The sequence below is a fragment of the Pongo pygmaeus genome, chromosome 12, assembly GCF_028885625.2.
Source record: "Pongo pygmaeus isolate AG05252 chromosome 12, NHGRI_mPonPyg2-v2.0_pri, whole genome shotgun sequence".
Taxonomy (NCBI): Eukaryota; Metazoa; Chordata; class Mammalia; order Primates; family Hominidae; genus Pongo; species Pongo pygmaeus.
This window is the reverse complement of record NC_072385.2, coordinates 107202163-107223330: the sequence shown is the minus strand read 5'-3', so window position 1 is coordinate 107223330 and position 21168 is coordinate 107202163. Positions and strand designations below refer to the sequence as shown.

Here is a 21168-nt window from a genome sequence, read left to right as displayed (position 1 = left end):
AATACTTCATTATTCCCATTGTACAGATGAGAAAACTGAGGCATAGTGGATTAAGCAGTGTGGCCAAAGATAAAGTTGTTTGGCTTCAGAGCCTGTGATCTTCTCTACTCCACTAAACTACAGAGATCCTCTCCCTGTGTTCAGTATTTCAAACATACAACAATAACTTAACTCCATCTCAAAGAGTCAGTTATCTCAGGCTAATCAGACGTTCTGACTGGCAGATGTGTTCTTAATTAATTTTGATGGGGAAAGAAATTAATTATGGCTCTAACAATGATTTATTCAGTGCCTGCTCTAGAGAGTATCCACACTGCACTGATCACCACATCGAACTTCATAAATAAAATCTTCCAAAATGTTGACTCTGTGAATGGGTGAGTGAACAGAGAAAATAATAAAAGGCAGTGGGAAAAGGTGGGAACCTCATCTCTTGCCCTATCTTCCATGTCACAGATGAGGAAACCTGAGGCCCAGAAGGAGCTTGCCAAGACACAAAGCTGTCTTTGATCAGGGTCAGGTCAGACCCCAGATCTCCTGCCTCCTAGCCCCATGCTCTTTCCTCTGCCCAAGGCTATGGCCAGCATCCTGGCCTTGTGGCTAGCTAGGCCAGGGGTAGGAGGTCAAGCAAGCAGGCTAGCAGGCATAGGAGGCCAGTGTGGAAAAAACAGCCAAGCCCAGTCCAGCCAAGGCCATGACCAAGGGCTCAGAGTGGCTAGTTGTGCTTTGAATAGAAGGAAATAAGCCACAGGGAGAGAAAGACCAGTAAAAGGGAGGACCAGACCCAATGCCATTCCAACACCACCATCCCCACCCAGCATCTCCCTGGAAGACAGCTTCAGCCAGTTTCTGACCTCCTTGGTGATTCTGGGAGGAAAACAGAGGAACTGAGGTGGCCCAGGGTTTGCCTCCCATCTCTCGGTTTTCCTGCTGCCCTAAAATATTTACACTAATAAGTAATTTTTAATGTCCAGCCACCTGGCTTCCTTAGGTGGATTCTGTGCCTCCAGCCAGGGTCCCAGGCCATCTCTTAGCTCAGTTGCTCCCAAGTAGGAGCTGCTGGGCCATGATCGAAGAGGCACAACTCTGGTCATACTTGAGCTGCAGGGCAGTGGACAGAGCATTGGTTTTAGAACCAAGTATCCTGGGTTATAATCCTGGTTCTGGCATTCACAAGCTGTGTGACCTTGAACAGATTGCTTTCCCTCTCTGGGCCTCCCTTTCCTCACCTGTACGATGTAAAGACTGAACCAAATGATGGCTAAGTGTATTTCTGGCTCTGAGAACCTTAAAACCTATGTTGGATTCAGGGAAAGGAGTCTGGGAGAGGAGGCGGTATGGATAGTCCTGGTAGTTTTCTGAGAGGCAGTGGCTAGAGTCTCCCTGTCAGAACATGCGCTCTGGCTGATCAGCCCAGCAGGTACTGCGACAGAGGGTCCTCAGAGAGTCAGCCACACAGAAGGACAGATGCAGCCCCTCACCCAGAGACTCGAAGGGCTGGACAGAGAAGAGAAGATAGAGAACACCTTTTGCCCCCTGCTTCATAAAGCCAAGCCCGACGTGGGCAAGGACCAGGCAGGCAGAGGGCCTGCTGGCAGGCAGACGGGTCTTGCCAAACTCCCACTTACTTCCCAGAAGCTCCAGGGCCCCTTGGGATTGGCTCCACCCAGCTGGCACCCCTCCAAGTTGGGCGCCCACGTCAGCAGGTCCTCACACTCCCTTGCCCTTTCACCCAATGACAATAGGACAGGCAATGGGGCGGGGGGCACCCTAAGCCGGATACTTGGAGAAGCGTCTGACTGCCTGAGCATGACCCTCCTGTTACCACCTCTGCTGCATCTGGCTCAGAGCAACGCCTGAGGCTGATGCCCAAGTGAAATGCTCTCCTCCCAAGGCCTCCCGGCCTGGTCGCCCTTCCTGGGTGATGCATTGGCTCCCATGTACCGGAATGAATGCTGAGTCAGAAAGGCCCAGTGGCCTTGGCCAACACCCAAGGCCTCTCTGGACTTCATGACACCAACTGTAATATGGAGATAGTCATAATAGTGACCTTGTAAGAAGTTTTTGAGGATTAAGTTAAAAATACATCTGAAGGGTAAGAACTTATTATTCTTAAGCCTCAGCCTGCGGTAGGAAGTGAGATTGAGCCCTGGGGGCATCTGACCCCAAAGAGGAGGCACATCGAGGCCAGGGCTGCCTAGACAGGGCAGTGGCTGTGGTGGAGCATGAGGTGCTTCCTGGGATAAGAGCCTCTGGTTAAGCCTGGATGTGTCATTTGCTTTGAAAGTCACTAAGGTCAACAGGACGAAGGGCAGAGGAAGGGGTTGTCACTTGCAGCTGAAGCTGGGTCTTAAGGAGCTGGGTCTCTGTGGGCTGGGGTAGGAGAGGCGGAGGAGGGCCACGAGGCAGTGTGGGAAGCACTGTGGAGAGGAGGGGCCGGCTTGGCTGGGTATGGGATAAGAACAGGTCTCTGGGGTGGCCGCAGGGTATAGCAAAAGAAGGGCAAGGAAGGAATGTGTAGCTCCTTGAAGCTGGGTGCTTTGTGAGCACAGTCACAGTGGGCAGTGAGGCTGCCAGACAGGCGGGCACTGGCTTTTCCTAAGAGACAATGGGCCCAGGGAAGTCACGGCCTGTGACAAACACAGGACAAGGGAGCAGTGGTGGCAGAGAGGGGGTAAGGGCCCCTGATGGTGGTATGTGTCTGCCTGACTCCACAGAGATGGCCCTGCCCCCAGGCCCATGCTCTCAGGTCACCCTTCCCCTGTGAGATCCCAGAACCACTGCTTCCATCTCGCAAGCTACAGGTTCCAAAGAGCTCTAAAGCCCAGTCTCTCCTGTGCTCCTGCAGACGGCTCTGGCGGGCAGCGAGGGTGAGGGTTAACAGCTCTAGCTCAATCCTCCAGAGTGCAGGAAAGACAAGTGAGCCCAGAGAGGGGTAGGGATTTGCCCAAGGTCACACAGCTATCACGTGGCCAAGCTGGGGCTATGTCCACGCTCCCTACTCCCTGTTGAGCTCCATCCATGGTGCCATGCCCTCCCCTCTCCACCAAGTAGTGCCGGCCTGGGGGACAGGGAAGGACGGGATGAGAAGCAGCTCTGGCTCAGGGCCTGCCCAGTTGTCGAGGTGAGTTGTGGTCTGGCTGCCATGGCCCAGCTGGCGGGCACAATCTGTTCTCACCCTGCTGAAGCACAGACGTCCTAAGCACAGTGGCTCTACAGCTCAGCTGTCCAGCTCCCTAGCAAATGGTGACACAGTTACTGGCCCGACGCTGTGGAGGGGGGCAGGGGAGCTGGTTCTAAGGGCAGCCCCAAGCAGCTGTCCCCAGAGCTCCTTGAGCTTTAAGAGCCAAATGGCCCTGGGTTGACAGAGGTGCCAGCTTTACTGGAACTGAGCTGCCCTCAAGCCTGGCTGCTCTCTTGGAAACATGAGAGTAATCTGGCACTTCACTCATTATTAATCACAGGGAGCCATTATTGAGCACTTGATATGTACCAGGCTCTGGGCTAAGTGCATTACACACATTATCTTACTTATTCCTCCCCAAAGTCCTGTGAGGCAAGTGTATTATTAACCCCATTTTATAGATGTGGAAACTAAGGTTCAGAGAACTCCTACATACACACACACACACACACAGAGAGAGAGAGAGAGAGAGAGAGAGAGAGAGAGAGAGACAGAGAGACAGAGCAAGTCCAGGACAGAGTCACACAGTATCCTGCCCTGCAATTTAGTTATCAAACATATTCTGGGCCTCCATAGGTATGGCTGGCAATGTGGAGGTGGAAGCTAGAGAGGAAAGTGACAAGACCCATCAGTGCCACCCCTTCCCCCCAAAGCTAGTGTTTAGCTCTATGTAGTTGGGGATCCTAGAGGACAGAGGGTGGTGGTAATATTGGCCCTGGAATTACAAGCTGAACATTTTCGGTGCCACTCAAATAAGGCAGAGATCATAAGCTGTGAGGAATCCAGGAGGACTGCACGGAAGAAGAAACATTTGGTTAAGATTTGATAAGGCTTAGAATGGAAGAAAATGCCAGCATCATTTTATTATCGTAATTCTATTAATAAAAGTAGTAAATATATCAACAATAAAAGAAGCAGGCCAGCACCAGTAAACACACTTTACAAATGAAGAAACATGCTCAGAGAGGGGGAGTAATTTGCCCAAGGTCACACAGCCACTAGGGCCCTGTCACTAGGGACGAGTTCTCATCCAGGGTCATTTTCCCTCCAGTTAGCCGGAAGAATGCTCAACTTAGGCCTTTGAATGGCTGGTACAGAGGGAACCTTTGCCTCTGCCCTGATCCTGGCTCAGGGTGGGCCAGGGTGGGGGCGGGGTACAGAGAGGTTATCTGACTGATGATAGTAACACACCTGGAAAGACACCGAGGGCTCCTGCTTTGCCAAGGGTAACACCACCTCCCCATGAGGACAGACCCTACATCAGGTCAAGTACAGAGGATGACCCCAGGGCCTCCAACTGGAGGCTGATGAGGACCCCAGAACACTCATTCATCCAGCTGTTGCAGGGAGGGGCAGGCAGTCTCCTTTCTTCTGTGGCACAGCGGGCCAGCTGCCCCAGGGAGACTGAAGGGCCCTTGTTGCCAACCAACCCCACATAAGCTTTGGCTGGCAGCGGGGAATCCACCAAGAAGCCAGCCCTGCCTCAGTCTCCCTTCCTGTACACTGGATCACAGGATGTCAGAAACCATTCAGGGCAACCACCTCACCTTGTAGTCAAGGAAACTGAGGCATGGAGAGGACAAGGACCACGCCTGCAGCCCAGGACACTGAACTAGAATCCAGCTCTCCCAGCTGACCCGTGCCCTCACACTCTCCCTGTGCCTCTGGACGAGTTCTCAGCAGCACCCAGGCCACCTCGTCTCTAGGCATACAAAACAGTCCAGTCATTGAGGTCAAACGGACTCGAGTTCAAACACGGTTGTTCTGCTCCCAAGCCGTGTGACCTTGGAAGTCAGCCCTCCCTATTTGTTCCTTCCTACATACCTTCTGCAGGTGTCACAAGAATACAATAGAAAGCATGAGCCAGGCCTAGCACAGTGCGTGGGGATAAGGAGCGCCCATCACTGTGGGCCCAGACCCACAAGGTGGGGGAGGTGGCGGGGCGACGGGGAGGGAGAAGAGGGTTTCTGGAAGAGCAGCCCCAAAACATGTGCTTTCTCTCCTCTCCCCCACTTTCCCCCAGGCTACGGGCACGCGGCGCCCAGCACGGATGGCGGCAAGGTGTTCTGCATGTTCTACGCGCTGCTGGGCATCCCGCTCACGCTCGTCATGTTCCAGAGCCTGGGCGAGCGCATCAACACCTTGGTGAGGTACCTGCTGCACCGCGCCAAGAAGGGGCTGGGCATGCGGCGCGCCGACGTGTCCATGGCCAACATGGTGCTCATCGGCTTCTTCTCGTGCATCAGCACGCTGTGCATCGGCGCCGCCGCCTTCTCCCACTACGAGCACTGGACCTTCTTCCAGGCCTACTACTACTGCTTCATCACGCTCACCACCATCGGCTTCGGCGACTACGTGGCGCTGCAGAAGGACCAGGCCCTGCAGACGCAGCCGCAGTACGTGGCCTTCAGCTTCGTCTACATCCTTACCGGCCTCACGGTCATCGGCGCCTTCCTCAACCTCGTGGTGCTGCGCTTCATGACCATGAACGCCGAGGACGAGAAGCGCGACGCCGAGCACCGCGCGCTGCTCACGCGCAACGGGCAGGCGGGCGGCGGCGGAGGGGGTGGCAGCGCGCACACTACGGACACCGCCTCATCCACGGCGGCAGCGGGCGGCGGCGGCTTCCGCAACGTCTACGCGGAGGTGCTGCACTTCCAGTCCATGTGCTCGTGCCTGTGGTACAAGAGCCGCGAGAAGCTGCAGTACTCCATCCCCATGATCATCCCGCGGGACCTCTCCACGTCCGACACGTGCGTGGAGCAGAGCCACTCGTCGCCGGGAGGGGGCGGCCGCTACAGCGACACGCCCTCGCGACGCTGCCTGTGCAGCGGGGCGCCACGCTCCGCCATCAGCTCGGTGTCCACGGGTCTGCACAGCCTGTCCACCTTCCGCGGCCTCATGAAGCGCAGGAGCTCCGTGTGACTGCCCCGAGGGGCCTGGAGCACCTGGGGGCGCGGGCGGGGGACCTCTGCTGGGAGGCCAGGAGACTGCCCCTGCTGCCTTCTGCCCAGTGGGACCCCCCCACAACATCCCTCACCACTCTCTCCCCAGCACCCCCATCTCCGACTGTGCCTGCTTGCACCGGCCGGCAGGAGGCCGGGCTCTGAGGACCCCTGGGGCCCCCATCGGAGCCCTGCAAATTCCGAGAAATGTGAAACTTGGTGGGGTCAGGGAGGAAAGGCAGAAGCTGGGAGCCTCCCTTCCCTTTGAAAATCTAAGAAGCTCCCAGTCCTCAGAGACCCTGCTGGTACCCAGACCCCCACCTTCGGAGGGGACTTCATGTTCCGTGTACGTTTGCATCTCTATTTATACCTCTGTCCTGCTAGGTCTCCCACCTTCCCTTGGTTCCAAAAGCCAGGGTGTCTTTGTCCAAGTCACCCCTACTCAGCCCCACTCCCCTTCCTCATCCCCAGCTGTGTCTCCCAACCTCCCTTCGTGTTGTTTTGCATGGCTTTGCAGTTATGGAGAAAGTGGAAACCCAGCAGTCCCTAAAGCTGGTCCCCAGAAAGCAGGATAGAAAGAAGGAGGGACAGACAGGCAGCAGGAGGGGCCAGCTGGGAGGCAGGAGGCAGCGGCCTGTCAGTCTGCAGAATGGTCGCACTGGAGGTTCAAGCTAACTGGCCTCCAGCCACATTCTCATAGCATGTAGGACTTCAGCCTTCCAGACACTGCCCTTAGAATCTGGAACAGAAAACTTCAGACTCACCATAATTGCTGATAATTACCTACTCTTAAATTTGTCGAGTGATTTTTAGCCTCTGAAAACTCTGTGCTGGCCACTGATTCCTTTGAGTCTCACAAAACCCTACTTAGGTCATCAGGGCAGGAGTTCTCACTCCCATTTTACAGATGAGAATACTGAGGCCTGGACAGGTGAAGTGACCAGAGAGCAAAAGGCAAAGGGGTGGGGGCTGGGTGCAGTGGCTCACACCTGTATTCCCAACACTTTTGGAGGCTGAGGTTGGAGGATTACTTGAGCCCAGGAATTCGAGACCAGCCTAGGCGACATAGTGAGACCCCATCTCTACAAAAAATAAAAAATTAACCAGGTGTGGTGGCACGTGCCTGGGAGTCCCAGCGACTTGGGAGGCTGAGGTGGGAGGATGCTTTGAGCCTGGGAGGTCGAGGCTGTAGTGAGCCCTGATTGCACCACTGTACTCCAGCCTGGGTGACAGGGCAAGACTCTGTCTCAAAACAAAAAAAAAAAGGCAAAGGGAGACAAGAGCCCAGCCTACTTGTTCCTAGCCGAAGTGTTCTTTCTTTCCAGCTTGGCCTGCTCTTAAAAGCAAAGCTCCTGCAGTGTACATCCTGGCATTGTGTGGCTACCTGGGTTTTAAACCAGAATCAGAAGTCCCGGGTCAGAGGGCACTGCTAAGTAAGGCTCAGCCTCTTCTCTTCTTGGCCAGGAGGCAGCAGCTCTGAATGGGCCCCTGAGGCTGCACAGGGGCCTTTGTCACTGGGGTGCATGCTTACAAACAGTGCAGTTCTTGGGACCGAGGTAAGCAGGGCTGGGTCTCATGGCAGAAAGGCCAGGATCTGGGGCTCTAGGAATTTGGGAATTGGGCAGAGTGGCCAAGAAAGCTGGCAGGCATATCCTATGGGACATCACACCTGGCACCATTGTCATTGTTGGTGCCTGTGTCCCAAGTAGCTAGCGATAAGCTGAGGCTGCAGCAAGAAACACCCTTCCCAGGTTGGGGAGTTTGGACCAGAGGTGCCCTCTGCCCACCACACCTGCAACCCAGAAGCCCAGATGGAACGCAGCTGATGAAGGTGATGCTTGAGGCTCACTTTTGGGGCCCCACAGCTGGAGCCGGTATGGTGACTGGGACAACATCAAGGGGTGGATGAGGGGCCTCTCCTCCCGCAACACCACCTTCCCGTGCTGTTCCCCTGCCAGCTCCTTAACACTGCCGACCAAGGCCAGCCCTGGCATTCAGGGAAGTTGGAGGGCAGCACCCATAGGGTGGCCAGCCTCAGGCCCCACCCCAGCTGTGTCCTCTAGTCTCTGGGGACCCCTGGGGGGAAGAAGTCTACCCTGCTTGTGAGTCCCGTCTCAGTGTGGAGGAACTGGCTGCATGTGGGACCTGAAGGTGCCCTCTGTGTTTATGTTGCGGGTGGGGGGGCAGTGCTGGCTGCCTCTGTCCTGTGTGTGACCCTGCCCTCGAAGGGTCCTGTCCTGTCAGTCCCGAGGGAGCCACAACCAAAGCTGCGGAGAGAAGGTGGGGAAGGGTGCGGAATGGCCGTGGGGCACAGCGTGGCAGACTGTTCAGTCTCTGCTGGGTCTTTCCTAGGGACCTGGAAGGCCAGTTGCTTCCCCCTCAGTCCCTTTCACTGCAGGCAGCCTCTCTGCTTCCCCAATGCCTTATGCCTGGGCACACTGCCACAGAATATGCAATATGTGTGGGTGACCATGCCCTCACGACCACACCCCCACCCCAGGCAGCCCCCGGACTCCAAAGGTCGTGGCTGCCACAGCCTCCCTTCAGCTCTTCCTGCCTATCTGTCTTCACACTGAGAATGGCGCCCAATAAATGCTATCCACGGAGACCAGGCTCAGGCTCCAGCTGCCTCTGTCATCGTATGCCCTTGCTGCTGCCAGGGAGGGGCCATCTCCCACCCCCTCCCCTGCCGGGGTCTACAAACATACCTAGCTGCTGGGTGCCGTGGCTCACACCTGTAATCACAGCACTAGGCGGGCAGATCACCTGAGGTCAGAAGTTCAAGACCAGCCTGGCCAACATGGTAAAACCCCGTCTCTACTAAAAATACAAAAATTAGCTGAGCATGGTGGCGCGTGTCTGTAGTCCCAGCTACTCGGCTACTCAGGAGGCTGACGCACGAGAATCGCTTGAACCTGGGAGGCGGAGGTTGCAGTGAGCTGAGATCGCACCACTGCACTCCAGCCTGAGTGACAGAGTGAGACCCTGTCTAAAAAAAACAATAATAATAAAATAAAATAACATACCTAGCTGACTCGCCATGGGCTCGCTGGCCTGTGGGCCACACTGGTTTCCCTTTTGGGATTTCCCAGAAGATCCAGATTTTCTTAAGTCCCCTTGGAACAGACTAAGAAAGAAACACCTTAGAAATCACCTGGTCCTATTGTCCCCCCTGTACATGAGTAACTGAGGCCCACAGAGAGCAAATCACCTGCCTGAGTCACACAGCAGTGAGTGGCAGACCTAGGCTAAGAACTAGAACTGGGGATTCCTATTCCAGTGCTCCCCATCCTCACACAGCCTGCGCAGTCCGCCTGGACACACCCTAGCTGACAGTGGTACCTCCCAGTCAGCCAGGAGTATGGATTCCTTCTCCTGCAGTAGGGGCCCCCTGGCTGAGTGGCCTGATTGACTAAAACATATGTCTTTGAAGGAGAGTGCTTCACAAGCACCTTTCTTTGGGGTAGATTTTTCTCTGGGTCTAGAGGGACACCTCAGGCTTGGGACTGGGCCTCAGAGCCCAGGACAGACCCTGAGAGCAGACCCACCTTATCCATCTGGTGCCAGCTCCCCAGGTCAGCTACAGCGACCCCCGAACTTCATAGAGTACAATCCACAGTAATAGCACACAGCTCTGTACCTATCTAGCTCCATGCCTATCTATCTGCCTACCTTTCACAAAATAATTCTTAGCAACCCTGCTACAGCCAATGACTCTAATACGTTCTGTTCTATTACATGTTATAAAATGCTGGTCATGATCCACTAAATTGATGTCTCTACCTGCTAATGGTTTAATACCTGCAGATTGAAATATACTGGAGAAATAAAGAGAGTGGGAGTAGGGACACTTTCTCCCAGTGCCCCCACCACCCCTCCTTACCCGCATAGGTCAACTGAAAGATACAGAGAGGGAAGCTTTGATGGGGGGTTCAGAGTTCAAAGGAAGAAATGATGGCACCAGCACTCCCTGCCCCCAGAGGCAGGACACAGCTAGCCCTCCTGTGACGGCACTCCTGGCAGCTCCTTGTTGGCCTGCAGCCCTCAGGGGGCTTAGTTGCCATTGACTCACCCACTCCTAAGGCCACCACATCAAAATCTGAGGCTTACTGCCCTGGCCCACCTGCCTCTGTCTTTCTTAAAACAGCTAAATGCAACAATAGCAGAAATTAGCTTGTTTTTGAGGTTGGCAATGACCAGTTCAAGGTGACTCTTATTTTCTTAAGCAGTGCTTGCAGGACATAAACGTGATGACACTTGCCCTCCTTTCTTTATTGCCTGGGACAGACTTTACAAACAGACCTGGGAGGAGTCCCCTAAGGGGCTGCATTTATCCCCATCTCCCTAGGGGTGATCAGCATTGTGACAGCTGGGCAGAGCAGTGGTGAACTGCACCCATGTCCCTGCTCACATCTCCTAAGATCTCAGAATTGCCTGAGGTTCTAGCGTGGGCTCCTTCTCTCCAGATGATGCCATCCCCACCCCCCTCATTTCCACACAGCATCTGAGGCATCCTGCACTAAAAGATATATGTACAGCAAAACAAAAATAGAAAACCAGCACAGCAGAGTGGAGGTGGGGTATAAATATACCCAGATCCCCGCTGATTTGGTTACTCGGGGTGAGCATCAGATGGAAATAGAAGTTTCCGGGGGCCAAGAGAGAAAGAGGGATGTAACGACAATTCTTTTCAAAACGTGTCCCATGGTATGCCTCGTGGAAAAAAGGGTTCGTTGGTCAAATGAATTTGGGAAAATGCTGTCAATATCACCGACTCATGGAGCTTCGCAAGGCATCTTAGCTTAATAAAGGTTATGAAAAGTCTTGCAGCAAAGATGCTGTTTACCCCTGCTTAACCCAGCACTGCCCAAACTCATTCCAAATACCAGAGCCTCTGTTTGCACATCTCTCCAAGCCCTGTATGTCACGGCACATGCTTTGGGAAATGCTGATCTATCGAAATCTCACTGATGAAGAGAGAAGGCTGATCCTTCCTCCTCACCCCACACTAAATTATAAAAGAAGTTTAGCTTGCAAGTCTTTCTATAAGTGAAGACCACAACAATATAAAATACATATGTTATTCTCAATTACGTGCCAGATTCAACCAAGGCTCAAAGCAGCCCGCTTGCTCAATATCAGGCAGTGAATTGATGGCAAAGCGGGGATTTGAACACAGACCAATGGCTGCGAGGTATATGCTCTTACCCACCTGCTGTGTACTGTCCCATGATGATCCACATCTTCAGCAAAGGTCTGGCAGAAGTTCAGAGCTATTTATGATGCGGTCATTTCTTATTCAGAACCTCGGTGAGAGAAGAGGCTGTAATCTTAAGATGTCATCCTTCAAAGATGGCAGATTCCTTTGGAGCTAAGAAATCCTATTCTGGCCAGGTGCGATGGTTCACCCCTACAATCCCAGCACTTTGGGAGGTAGAGGTGGGCAGATCACCTGAGGTCAGGAGTTCGAGACCAGCCTGGCCAACATGGAGAAACCCTGTCTCTACCAAAAATACAAAACTTAGCTGGGTGTGGTGGTGTGCACCTGTAATCCCAGTTACTCAGGAGGCTGAAGAAGGAGAATCACTTGAACCTGGGAGGAGAAGTTTGCAGTGAGCCGAAATCATGCCACTGCACTCCAGCCTGGGAGACAGAGTGAGACTCTGTCTCAAAAAAAGAAAGAAAGAAAGAAAAGAAATCCTATTTTACCTCAGGCCCTCACATTCCCACATTTAGCTCTTTCTGCAGGCTCAGCATTTCCCCCTACCCAAAAGCCCAATAGCCTTCCCATAACTTATCTCAGGAAGCTAGAGGCAAGAGAGGGCTGTCCAGGGCCAGGGAAGGACGTGTTTAAAAGGACAGACATGTTGGCAGAAGAAAGAAGCACTGCCGACAGTGACCAAGCCAGGCTCCCTCCCTTGCAACTCACATCACCATCTCCATCGAGCAGCACAAAGCTGTGGCCCCCTCTCCATCCCAAAGCTGGATTCAGGTAAGAAGGTTGAATGACTCTGTTTCTCAAGTAACCCCTGAAAAGTTCAATCTGTCGTGGACTCAGTACCTTCCTCTTGCCCAGTGAGGCAGGAGCCTTGATGCTGGAACAACAGCATCTTTTTATTATTATTATTATTATTATTATTATTATTGAGATGGAGTCTTGCTGTGTTGCCCAGTCTGGAGTGCAGTGGCATGATCTTGGCTCACTGCAACCTCGACCTCCCAGGTTCAAGCAAGTCTTCTGTCTCAGCCTCCCAAGTAGCTGGGATTACAGGCACCCACCACCACACCTGGCTAATACTTGTATTTTTAGTAGAGACAGGGTTTCACCATGTTGGCCAGGCTGGTCTTGAACTCCTGACCTCAAGTAATCTGCCCGCCTCGGCCTCCTAAAGTGTTAGGATTACAGGCATCAGCCACCGAGCCCGGCAGCCATTACCTTTTCTCAAAGGTTGCAAAGATACACACACACACACACACACACTCACTCACTCACTCAGATAATTGTTCCAGCTCCTCTGTTTCAGAGAAAGGGATTTTGATTCAGAGTGGAAGTGACATATTCAAGGTCATGAAGTGAGATAATGGTGTAGCCAGAATTAGTATCCACATAGCCCAACTTTCCAACACACACACAAACACACACACACACACACACACCAGTAAGGGCCCAGCCTTCTCTGACTCTGATTTCAGATGAAAACTGCTAATCTCTGAGGTTGAGTCACTCTGATGCTGGAAATTTACCACATCCACATCTGGACAAACAGAGACTCACACTCCTGCCCCTCAGTCTCCCAGCTGCAGGGGAGGGCCTCGTGGGTGGTGCCAGCCCCTTAGGGCAAGGACTGTGATGGAATTGACCTCTGTGACCCTCTCTGGCCAGTGAACAGCACCCCCTCGAGAATCCATATTAACAGCATTTTGCATTTACAGAGCTCTCACATCACTCTCTCATTTGATCATCAGAACAACACTGTGGGGCTGGATGCGGTGGCTCACGCCTGTAATCCCAGCACTTTGAGAGGCCAAGGTAGGCAGATCACCTGAGGTCAGGAGTTCAAGACCAGCCTGGCCAAGATGGTGAAACCCCATCTCTACTAAAAATACAAAAATTAGCCAGGCGTGGTGGCGGGCACCTGTAATCCCAGCTACTCGGGAGGCTGAGGCAGTAGAATTGCTTGAACCCAGGAGGCGGAGGTTGCAGTGAGCCGAGATAGTGCCATCGCACTCCAGTCTGGGTGACAACAGCGAAACTCTGTCTCAAAAACAAAAACCAAACCAAAACAAAAAGAACAACACTGTGGTTTAAGTGAGGATTAATACCCCTGTTTTACAGATTACAAAACTACAGTTTAGAAAGACCCAAGGTCCTGCAAGCAGGGACTGTTCTACATTCACCCTGTATGTGAAGCACTGGGCAGAGCCACAAGCATTTCCGTGGTGATGGATGTGCTGGGCCAGGGCTGCAGCCCAGTCACAATAGCTCTGGGCCAGCAGTGTCCCACTGTTCACCAGCCTCCCAGCTCACTGGGCAGGTTCCCATGGGTGGAGGAGCCCCCAGGTAGACATGGTTCACAGAACCCATCATCCAAAGGAGACAGGAGTTCGGAACACTTCACCCACTTCACCACATGTCCTGAGCAAACCCTGCCCAGAGCCTAGACTCGGGACCAAGGGCAGCAAAATGTTCAGCCAATGACCTCTGCCCTTTGGCTGGAGGAGACCAAGGTTCCTGGGGAAAAGGTCATGCCCTTGACCGGGCTGACTCCCCAAATCAACACTCTCCCACAGTTGTTTCCTGGAAGAGGAAACACGTGACCAGGCCACTACTGACTATGGAATACATGCTGGACAATGGGAATGAGACGGCCCCCAGGAACCCTTGCCACCTCTCCCCATGCTCTTTGCCCTTCTTCAAAGAGGCACTGGGAGCAGGGCAGTGAGCTCATTTCAAAGTAGACATCCAACCTGGGAAAAAGATGCCATCTCCCCTTCCTGCAGTTTCTCTGAGTTATGCCTGGGAGCCTGCAGCTCCAACTCTGCCAGGTTTTCTCTCCGAGGCTGACAACCCACAACTAGAGGGATCCTCCTTCTTTTCTTTTAGTTATCCAGTCTGGGGAGAACTGAGAACATCTCTTTGTCCTTGGCTGTGCATACTGGTGGCAAATTCCAAGACAAGAGAAAAAATCAGTGTCTGTTAACTTCTTTTTTTTTTTTTTTGAGATGGAGTCTCACTCTGTGGCCCAGGCTGGAGTGCAGTGGCATGATCTCAGCTCACTGCAACCTCCGCCTCCCGGGTTCAAGCAATTCTCTTGCCTCAGCCCCCTGAGTAGGTGGGATCACAAGCACCTGCCACCACACCTGGCTAATTTTTGTATTTTTAGTAGAGACGGGGTTTCACCATGTTGGCCAGGCTGGTCTTGAACTCCTGACTTCAGGTGATCTGCCCACCTCCACCTCCCAAAGTGCTGGGATTGCAGGTGTGAGACACCATGCCCAGCCTGTTACCTTTTGAGCCAGGCCTCTCCTGTGCCGAAGCTGAGCAGTTACCCTTTTTAATATCAGCGCCAGACTGCACTTTAGTGCCACTGAGTAGCTCCAGGCCTTTGATGATGCTTCAGGTGTTGAAGCCTGGTTCCACATTAAATCTCTTCCTGCTCTCTCCTGGCCCCACATCACCCACTAATTTGGTAATATAGCTTTCTGTGCCATTACTCAAGCCTTTGATGAAAATATCAGAGGACAGAATCAGATAAGGGACCCTTAATTCAGGGTGACATTTATTCTGGCGTGTTCTTGGTGAACTGCTGCTGGCTCTGGCTACTCATCACTCTTTTTATCTGTTCTTGAAAATTATCTGTTTAATCAAAGCCAGCAGGTGGCTGGGCTCCAGTCACATCAGCACAGCTTCCTAGACCCTAGATGTCAGTGACCTGGAGATTTGAACTTGGTAAAGACAGAAGGTGCTTCCTGGCTGGGCGCGGTGGCTCATGCCTCTAATCCCAGCACTTTGGGAGGACAAGGCGGGCAGATCACGGGGTCAGGAATTCGAGACCAACCTGACCAACATGGTGAAACCCTGTCTCTACTAAAAATACAAAAATTAGCAGGGAGTGGTGGTGCGTGCCTGTAATCCCAGCTACACAGGAGGCTGAGACAGGAGAATTGCTTGAAACCAGGAGGCGGAGGTTGCAATAAGCCGAGATTGCGCCACTGCGAGACTCTGTCTCAAAAATAAAAATTAAAATTAAAATTAAAATTAAAAATGTGCTTCCTTCCCTGACTAAGCTTTTACCCTTTCTCCCCCAGCCACCACCACTTTATCTGGGCTTCTTCATTTAGCCAAGCTCTGCCCAGCCCAAACCCCATCCCTAGCTCCTGACCTGGGCATGGCCCTTCCCAGCCCGTTCCCAGCTCAGACTTGAGCCCCTTCCTCTCTCAGGCACCTGTCCTGTCCTTGAAGAGAGGGAGCAAGAGGGCTGTCCCTTATCACTCAGGACAGCCTCCAAGGGCTGAAATGTGCCACTGGAAACTTGATGGCCAGGGCTCTTAGATCAGTTGGGGCTGAGGTGAGTGGAGCAAACAATAGATATGAAGCATGTGCAAAGAGCTGGGCTGGGAGTGCTACTCAATTCTCCCAACACCCCTGCAGAGGGAGGTATAATTATCCCCATCCAGAGGTGAGGAGACTGGGGCTCAGGGAGGTCACCTTACTTATCCAAGGTCACCCAAGTGGCAGAACCAGGTTTCGAACCCAAGGCCACATGGCTCCACCTTCCACATCCATCCAGCCGCCACACTCTCTGGCCCTTGGGGTCACATTGTTTTTTTTGCCTTCCCAGGTGTGCCCCCCAACCACACCCCTGCCCCTGAGGAAATGGGGATCCCAGATGCTGCTTCAGCAGCTTCTGGAAGGCAGAGTAAGCCAGAGCCCATCCCTTCCTGATCCTCCCTTCCCAGAGGGAGCAGCAGGTTGGTGGGGTGACATCAGGCTGTGGGGGAGCCACTTCATTGTTCCTGAGACCAAAGTGATTTGGAGTTAATCTCCAAATCTAGTGCCACAGACACAATAGGAACCCACTGCCACCGCCCCCTCCAGCCTCATCATGGTGAACAGATGGGCAGACCCCTCTCCGGGGCCTAAGTAGGGCACTGCTGAGGTTGCTGGGAGGCAGGGAGGGAGGCCAGTCGGCCGTGGCGGGGGAAGGGGGCAGTGGAGACAGTAGAGGTGGGACAAACCCAGCCCCACCCCACCCTTCCCTAGGCCCCCAGGGTGGATGGGATTCAAGCATCAGCGCTCTGCTGCCACAGTGGGCTGGCTCCAGCAGATCCTCAACACGCATTTCAGGGGACCCATGCACCAGTCAGGCGACCATACAGACAATGCTTCAGGTCCTTTCTAGCTCCAAATTCTGTAGCCTAAGCTCACCGGAGCTGAGGGTCTACAAACTTACCACTTGAATTCCAGAATGAGGCTTGGGTAGTGCAGAACCCAGCAGCCCCAGGTCCTGAGCAGGCCCAGCCTCTGCCATTGGCCCTCACTGTCACAGGAGCACAGCAATAACAGAGAAAAATGAAGGAAGCCAACTGTTAAAGCCAAGGGGCCCCTAGGAACTGTGAGTCCAATGCTTCATGTTTCAGAAGAGAACAGTAAGACAAAGAGGGGAGGGAGGATGGGTGCGGTGGCTCACGCCTATAATCCTAGCACTCTGGGAGGCCGAGGCGGGCGGATCACCTGAGGTCAGGAGTTCGAGACCAGCCTGGCCAACATGGTGAAACCCTGTCTCTTCTAAAAATACAAAAAAGTTAGCCGGGCGTGGTGGTGGGCGCCTGTAATCCCAGCTACTCAGGCAGCTGAGGCAGGAGAATCACTTGACCCCAAGAGGCAGTGGTTGCAGTGAGCCAAGAATGCGCCATTGCACTCCAGCCTGAGCGACAAGAGTGAAACTCCATCTCACAAAAAATGGGAGGGAATGGGCCTCTGGGCTCCCTGGCTAGCGCTCTCCCCTATCTGCACCAGCTTCAAAACTCTATCTGTAACAGGCCAAAACTGGAAACAGCCTGCGTGTCCATCCAGAGGGAAATGGATACATTAGCTGGGTATATGTGTGGCAAGGAATACAACACAGCCATGAAAAGGAAGAAGCTATTGAAACACACAAAAAGTGGAAGGAGTCAGACAAACAGGGACACATATGGAAGGATTCCATTACTCTAAAGTTCTGGAAAACAGAAGCCAGTCTAGAGAGGCAGAAAGCAGATGAACAGTTGCCCTGGCCCAGGGGAGGAGGCAGGGATTAAAAAGGTGAGCAGGCCAGGCACAGTAGCTCACGCCTGTAATCCCAGCACTTTGGGAGGCCAAGGCGGGTGGATTCCTTGAGCCCAGGAGTTCAAGACCAGCTGGGCAACATAGTGAGACCCAATCTCTACTAAATAATCAAAAAAATTAGCCAGGTATGGTGGCACGCGCCTATGGTCCCAGCTACTCAGGAGGCTGAGACAGGAGGATCACCCGAGCCCAGGAAGTCTAGGCAGCAGTGAGCCATGATTGTGCCACTGCACTCCAGCCTAGGTGATAGAGTGAGACACTGTCTCAAAAAAAAACAGCTGGGGGGGCGGGGGGCGGGGAGCAGGAGGGGAGCAAGGGAAGGTTTGGGGCAAAGGATGCGTTTGCTCCCTGTGATGGCTTCACATGTATATACATCTGTCAACTTACCAAATTCTGCATTTTAAATATGTGTAGTTTATTTTATGTCAGTTTTATCTCAAAGAAGCTGTTTAGGAAAAAACAAACCATAGAGGCTTTGCACACGGCCTAGCAGATGAGCTAAGCAATCCCACCCACACCCGTTTTGTTCTGATGGCCGTGGTGGGGGGTGTAAGTCCCCCATGCCTCTTTATGAGAGGGTCAGCGGGGAGGCCACCAATGCTTCTGGTCAACTTCTGCCCACCCCAGACCAGGCCAGCTGTCAGCACAGGTGTCACTAGTGTCACTCGAAGCTGGACACATATCAGTATATGGATGTAACAAGCAACCATGAGGTCCCCATGGGGTGTTGCTGGCACAAGCCAGACATCAAGCAAAGGTCAATGGGGCAGGAGCTAATCTAAAACATTGTGCCTCTGCCTAGGGAAACAAGGTCTCTCTGGCACTAGCAGGCTGAGGGTAAATGGAAAATCCCCAGAGCCCATGAAACCCCATTTCTTTGGCTGTTTCTTTGCCTATTAAAATTACTCTCCCATCTTTTTCCAGGAGTCCCAAAGGGTCTCATCCCATCTAAACCACTATGGGGTAACCTCCGCCTAGGCTGGCACGCACACCAGAGTGAGGGACAAGGCGCCATGTGGCCCAATCGTTCTGCCACCTGCCGCTTGGGGCTGGAGCTGCTCAAGGAGACAGGCTCCTCCTCGCCTACAGCAGTCAAGACAGGTGGGCCATCCTGCTGCTCAGGCTGCAGAGTCTGCCCCAATGAGCACAGTCCTCAAACCCCACCCACCTACTGTGACACTCCCTCCTGCAACTTCAGAGCATGTTGTCTGGTGCTCCAAACTTTCATGGTGGGTTTAGTGAAAATGCTTCAGATTTGTACTCACAGCCCCCCTCTCTGTGACTTAGCCCTCTCTCCTGAGTGCATGAGGACTGGGCTATGTGGCAGGAACCATACAAACCTCAGTGCTATGCTCTGCTATGCTTTTATTTCCCTTGTGGTCTGCCTGCTTCCTTTCAGATGAGGCTGGCCAAGAAGCACCACAGATCCTGATGCAAAATTGCCCCTAAAGCCCTTCAGCCCGGCCAGTCAGGTCTGCATTCCTGGATGAGCCCAATGGTGACCCTATGGGGACCCCCACACCCTTCTCCAGTACTAGGAGCTGGGCCCCAGGGAGGGACTTGGATAGGACCCGCTCTTGCGTGCCACCATGAGTGTGAGCACAGGGCTGATGGAGCTTTGCAGAGAGAAATGAAGGTCAAGGTGTGTGGGCTGAGTGCCAAGTGAGACAGAGAGGGCTCCAAGGCTAGGGAGGTGTGGACATGGGGCCGGGGCTGGGCCTGACTGAGCCTGGAAGGAACGGTGGGATCTTGCACATGGCAACAGCATTTCAGGTGCAGGAAACTGAGCAAAGGCCCCATAGGGGAATGTTCCCAGAGTGCTGGAGAACAATGAGAAGAGCCCAGGGATCTCCTTAGGAAGGGGAGGGAGTAGGCTCCATGAGTCCGGGCTGTGTCCATCTCTTTTGTGGTTTTATCTCTGGAGCTTCGTGCCATACCTACACTTAATAGGCATCAAAGATGGTTGTGAAAGTGTGGGGAGGAGGGAAGGAGTAAGGAAAGGCAGAGGAGAATGGAAGAGACGTTGGAGGCATCCACCAGACAGGATGTTCAGCTCTTAGCTGTTACTCACAGGCAACAGGGAGCCAGCAAAATTTCAGAGTGGAGGAAAATTTCATGGAATTTAGAGTTTCCAGAATATTCACCTGGCATCACTCACTCCTGACAGATGTTCGTAGCCCAATGCCTGCGCTCTGTAAGATCACTCTCTCTACACCAGCCTAGGCAGGGGAACGGCAGGAGGGCACATAGCAAGCCCCTCTCTGTGGGCTGGGAGGGCCTGGGATGCCCCAGCTGCTGCTTCCAGAGCTGAGAACAAGCTACTCCCCTGCCTGGCAGGGAGGCCAAGGACAGCCTGTGGCACAGCCAAGGGAGAAGATTGTCAAAACACTGTAATGGAATCTTCCGGGCTCTCCTCGGCCTCGCATTTGCACAGCATCCTCCAACTCAAGAATCAGATGTCCTGATAGTCATGCCAGTGGCCTCGGTGGCCCCAGCAGCCCTGCCTTCAGGGCAGGGAGCAGGAGCCGTGACGGGCAGGAGTGTGCTGAGGCTGGGGATGGGCCGGTACCACCTGTCCACCTGGCTCCCTCACCACTTAACAGCTCAGGAGCCTCGGAAGGCCCACGACCCTCCCCTAGGACGCCACCTCCCGTAGGGTCAGCCCATGGCTGGGAGTGGTTGGGGGGGCACACTGAGGGGCTCCAGGCTGCTGAGGGCAGATCACTGCCGGGGCCAGGCTGCTGTCAGGCCATCCCAATCCAAGCATCAAAAGTGAACAGCAGCTCCCACTTCCCCCTGCTCTGGACTGCAAAAATGGACCTCGTAATAGACCATACCAGCACAGTACTTACTTTCTAGTGGACCCTTCTGTCCACTCTCTGAACCTGTGAAGTGGGCAAGGCAGTCAAAATCGTGCCCACTCTGTGAATGAGGGCTTCATGCTTCCACTAGGCCAGTGGACCTGTCTAAACCCCACGGCTAAAATGCTTAGGAAGAGGGAGCTTCGGCTCCCCAGCCAGCCTCAAAAAGGGCCCTCAAAGCATGAGGAATGGATCTTCAGTGGAAATGTACAGAGTCTCACAGTGGAACCAAGTATGTCTGCCTTTATAGAAAGGACCTACAGGGACCACCTCTTCCTCCCCTCCATTTGCTAATAAGGAAGCTCGATACAGAAAGCTCAGATAAGCTCAGAGTCACACCAGAAAAGTAACAGAGTCAGGCTAAAGCCAAAAAGCTACTCTGATTTGGACAATCATGGAGAGGACTTCTCCCCTTCCTTCTGGTTGGTTCATGGTGAAAAATCTGACCACTGCATTGAGACAAAGCCTCATGTCCATGAGGAGACCCTGAAAGCAGTCAGGAAGTCAGCCGAGGTCCCCAGGGGACACCTGCAGCAGGGCCATGAAGGATGACGTGGCTCCCCTTCCCCGCCTCAGTCAGCACAGAGCAGAACAAATCCTCATGCAAGATTTGGCCAGAGCTGGAAGGAGCCCCAAAGGCATCTCAGCCTGCCTCATTTCACCCCTAGGGAAACTGAGGCCTGATAAGGACCCAGGAGGCGGTCACGACCATCTGTACTTTCAGTTGCCATAAGAGACCAAGAATCTGGGACCAATCGGGACAGGTGAGCCAAGGAGATCCACAGCAGGGGCAGGGGTATGTGTGGATACTGTTACAAAGGGCATAGGCCTAGCTCACTACCTCCCCTA

General features: G+C 53.4%; 1 protein-coding gene across 1 annotated transcript in view; it reads left to right on the top strand.

Moving 5' to 3' along the window:
- KCNK3 (potassium two pore domain channel subfamily K member 3) overlaps positions 1 to 10963 on the top strand; it is a 43125-nt gene extending 32162 nt beyond the window's left edge. The window contains exon 2 of the mRNA XM_054476144.1: positions 5208 to 10963. Coding sequence (XP_054332119.1) covers positions 5208 to 6109 — 902 coding nt within the window. The 3' untranslated portion in view covers positions 6110 to 10963. The remainder of the gene's footprint in view (positions 1 to 5207) is intronic.
- The last annotated feature ends 10205 nt before the right edge of the window (positions 10964 to 21168 follow it).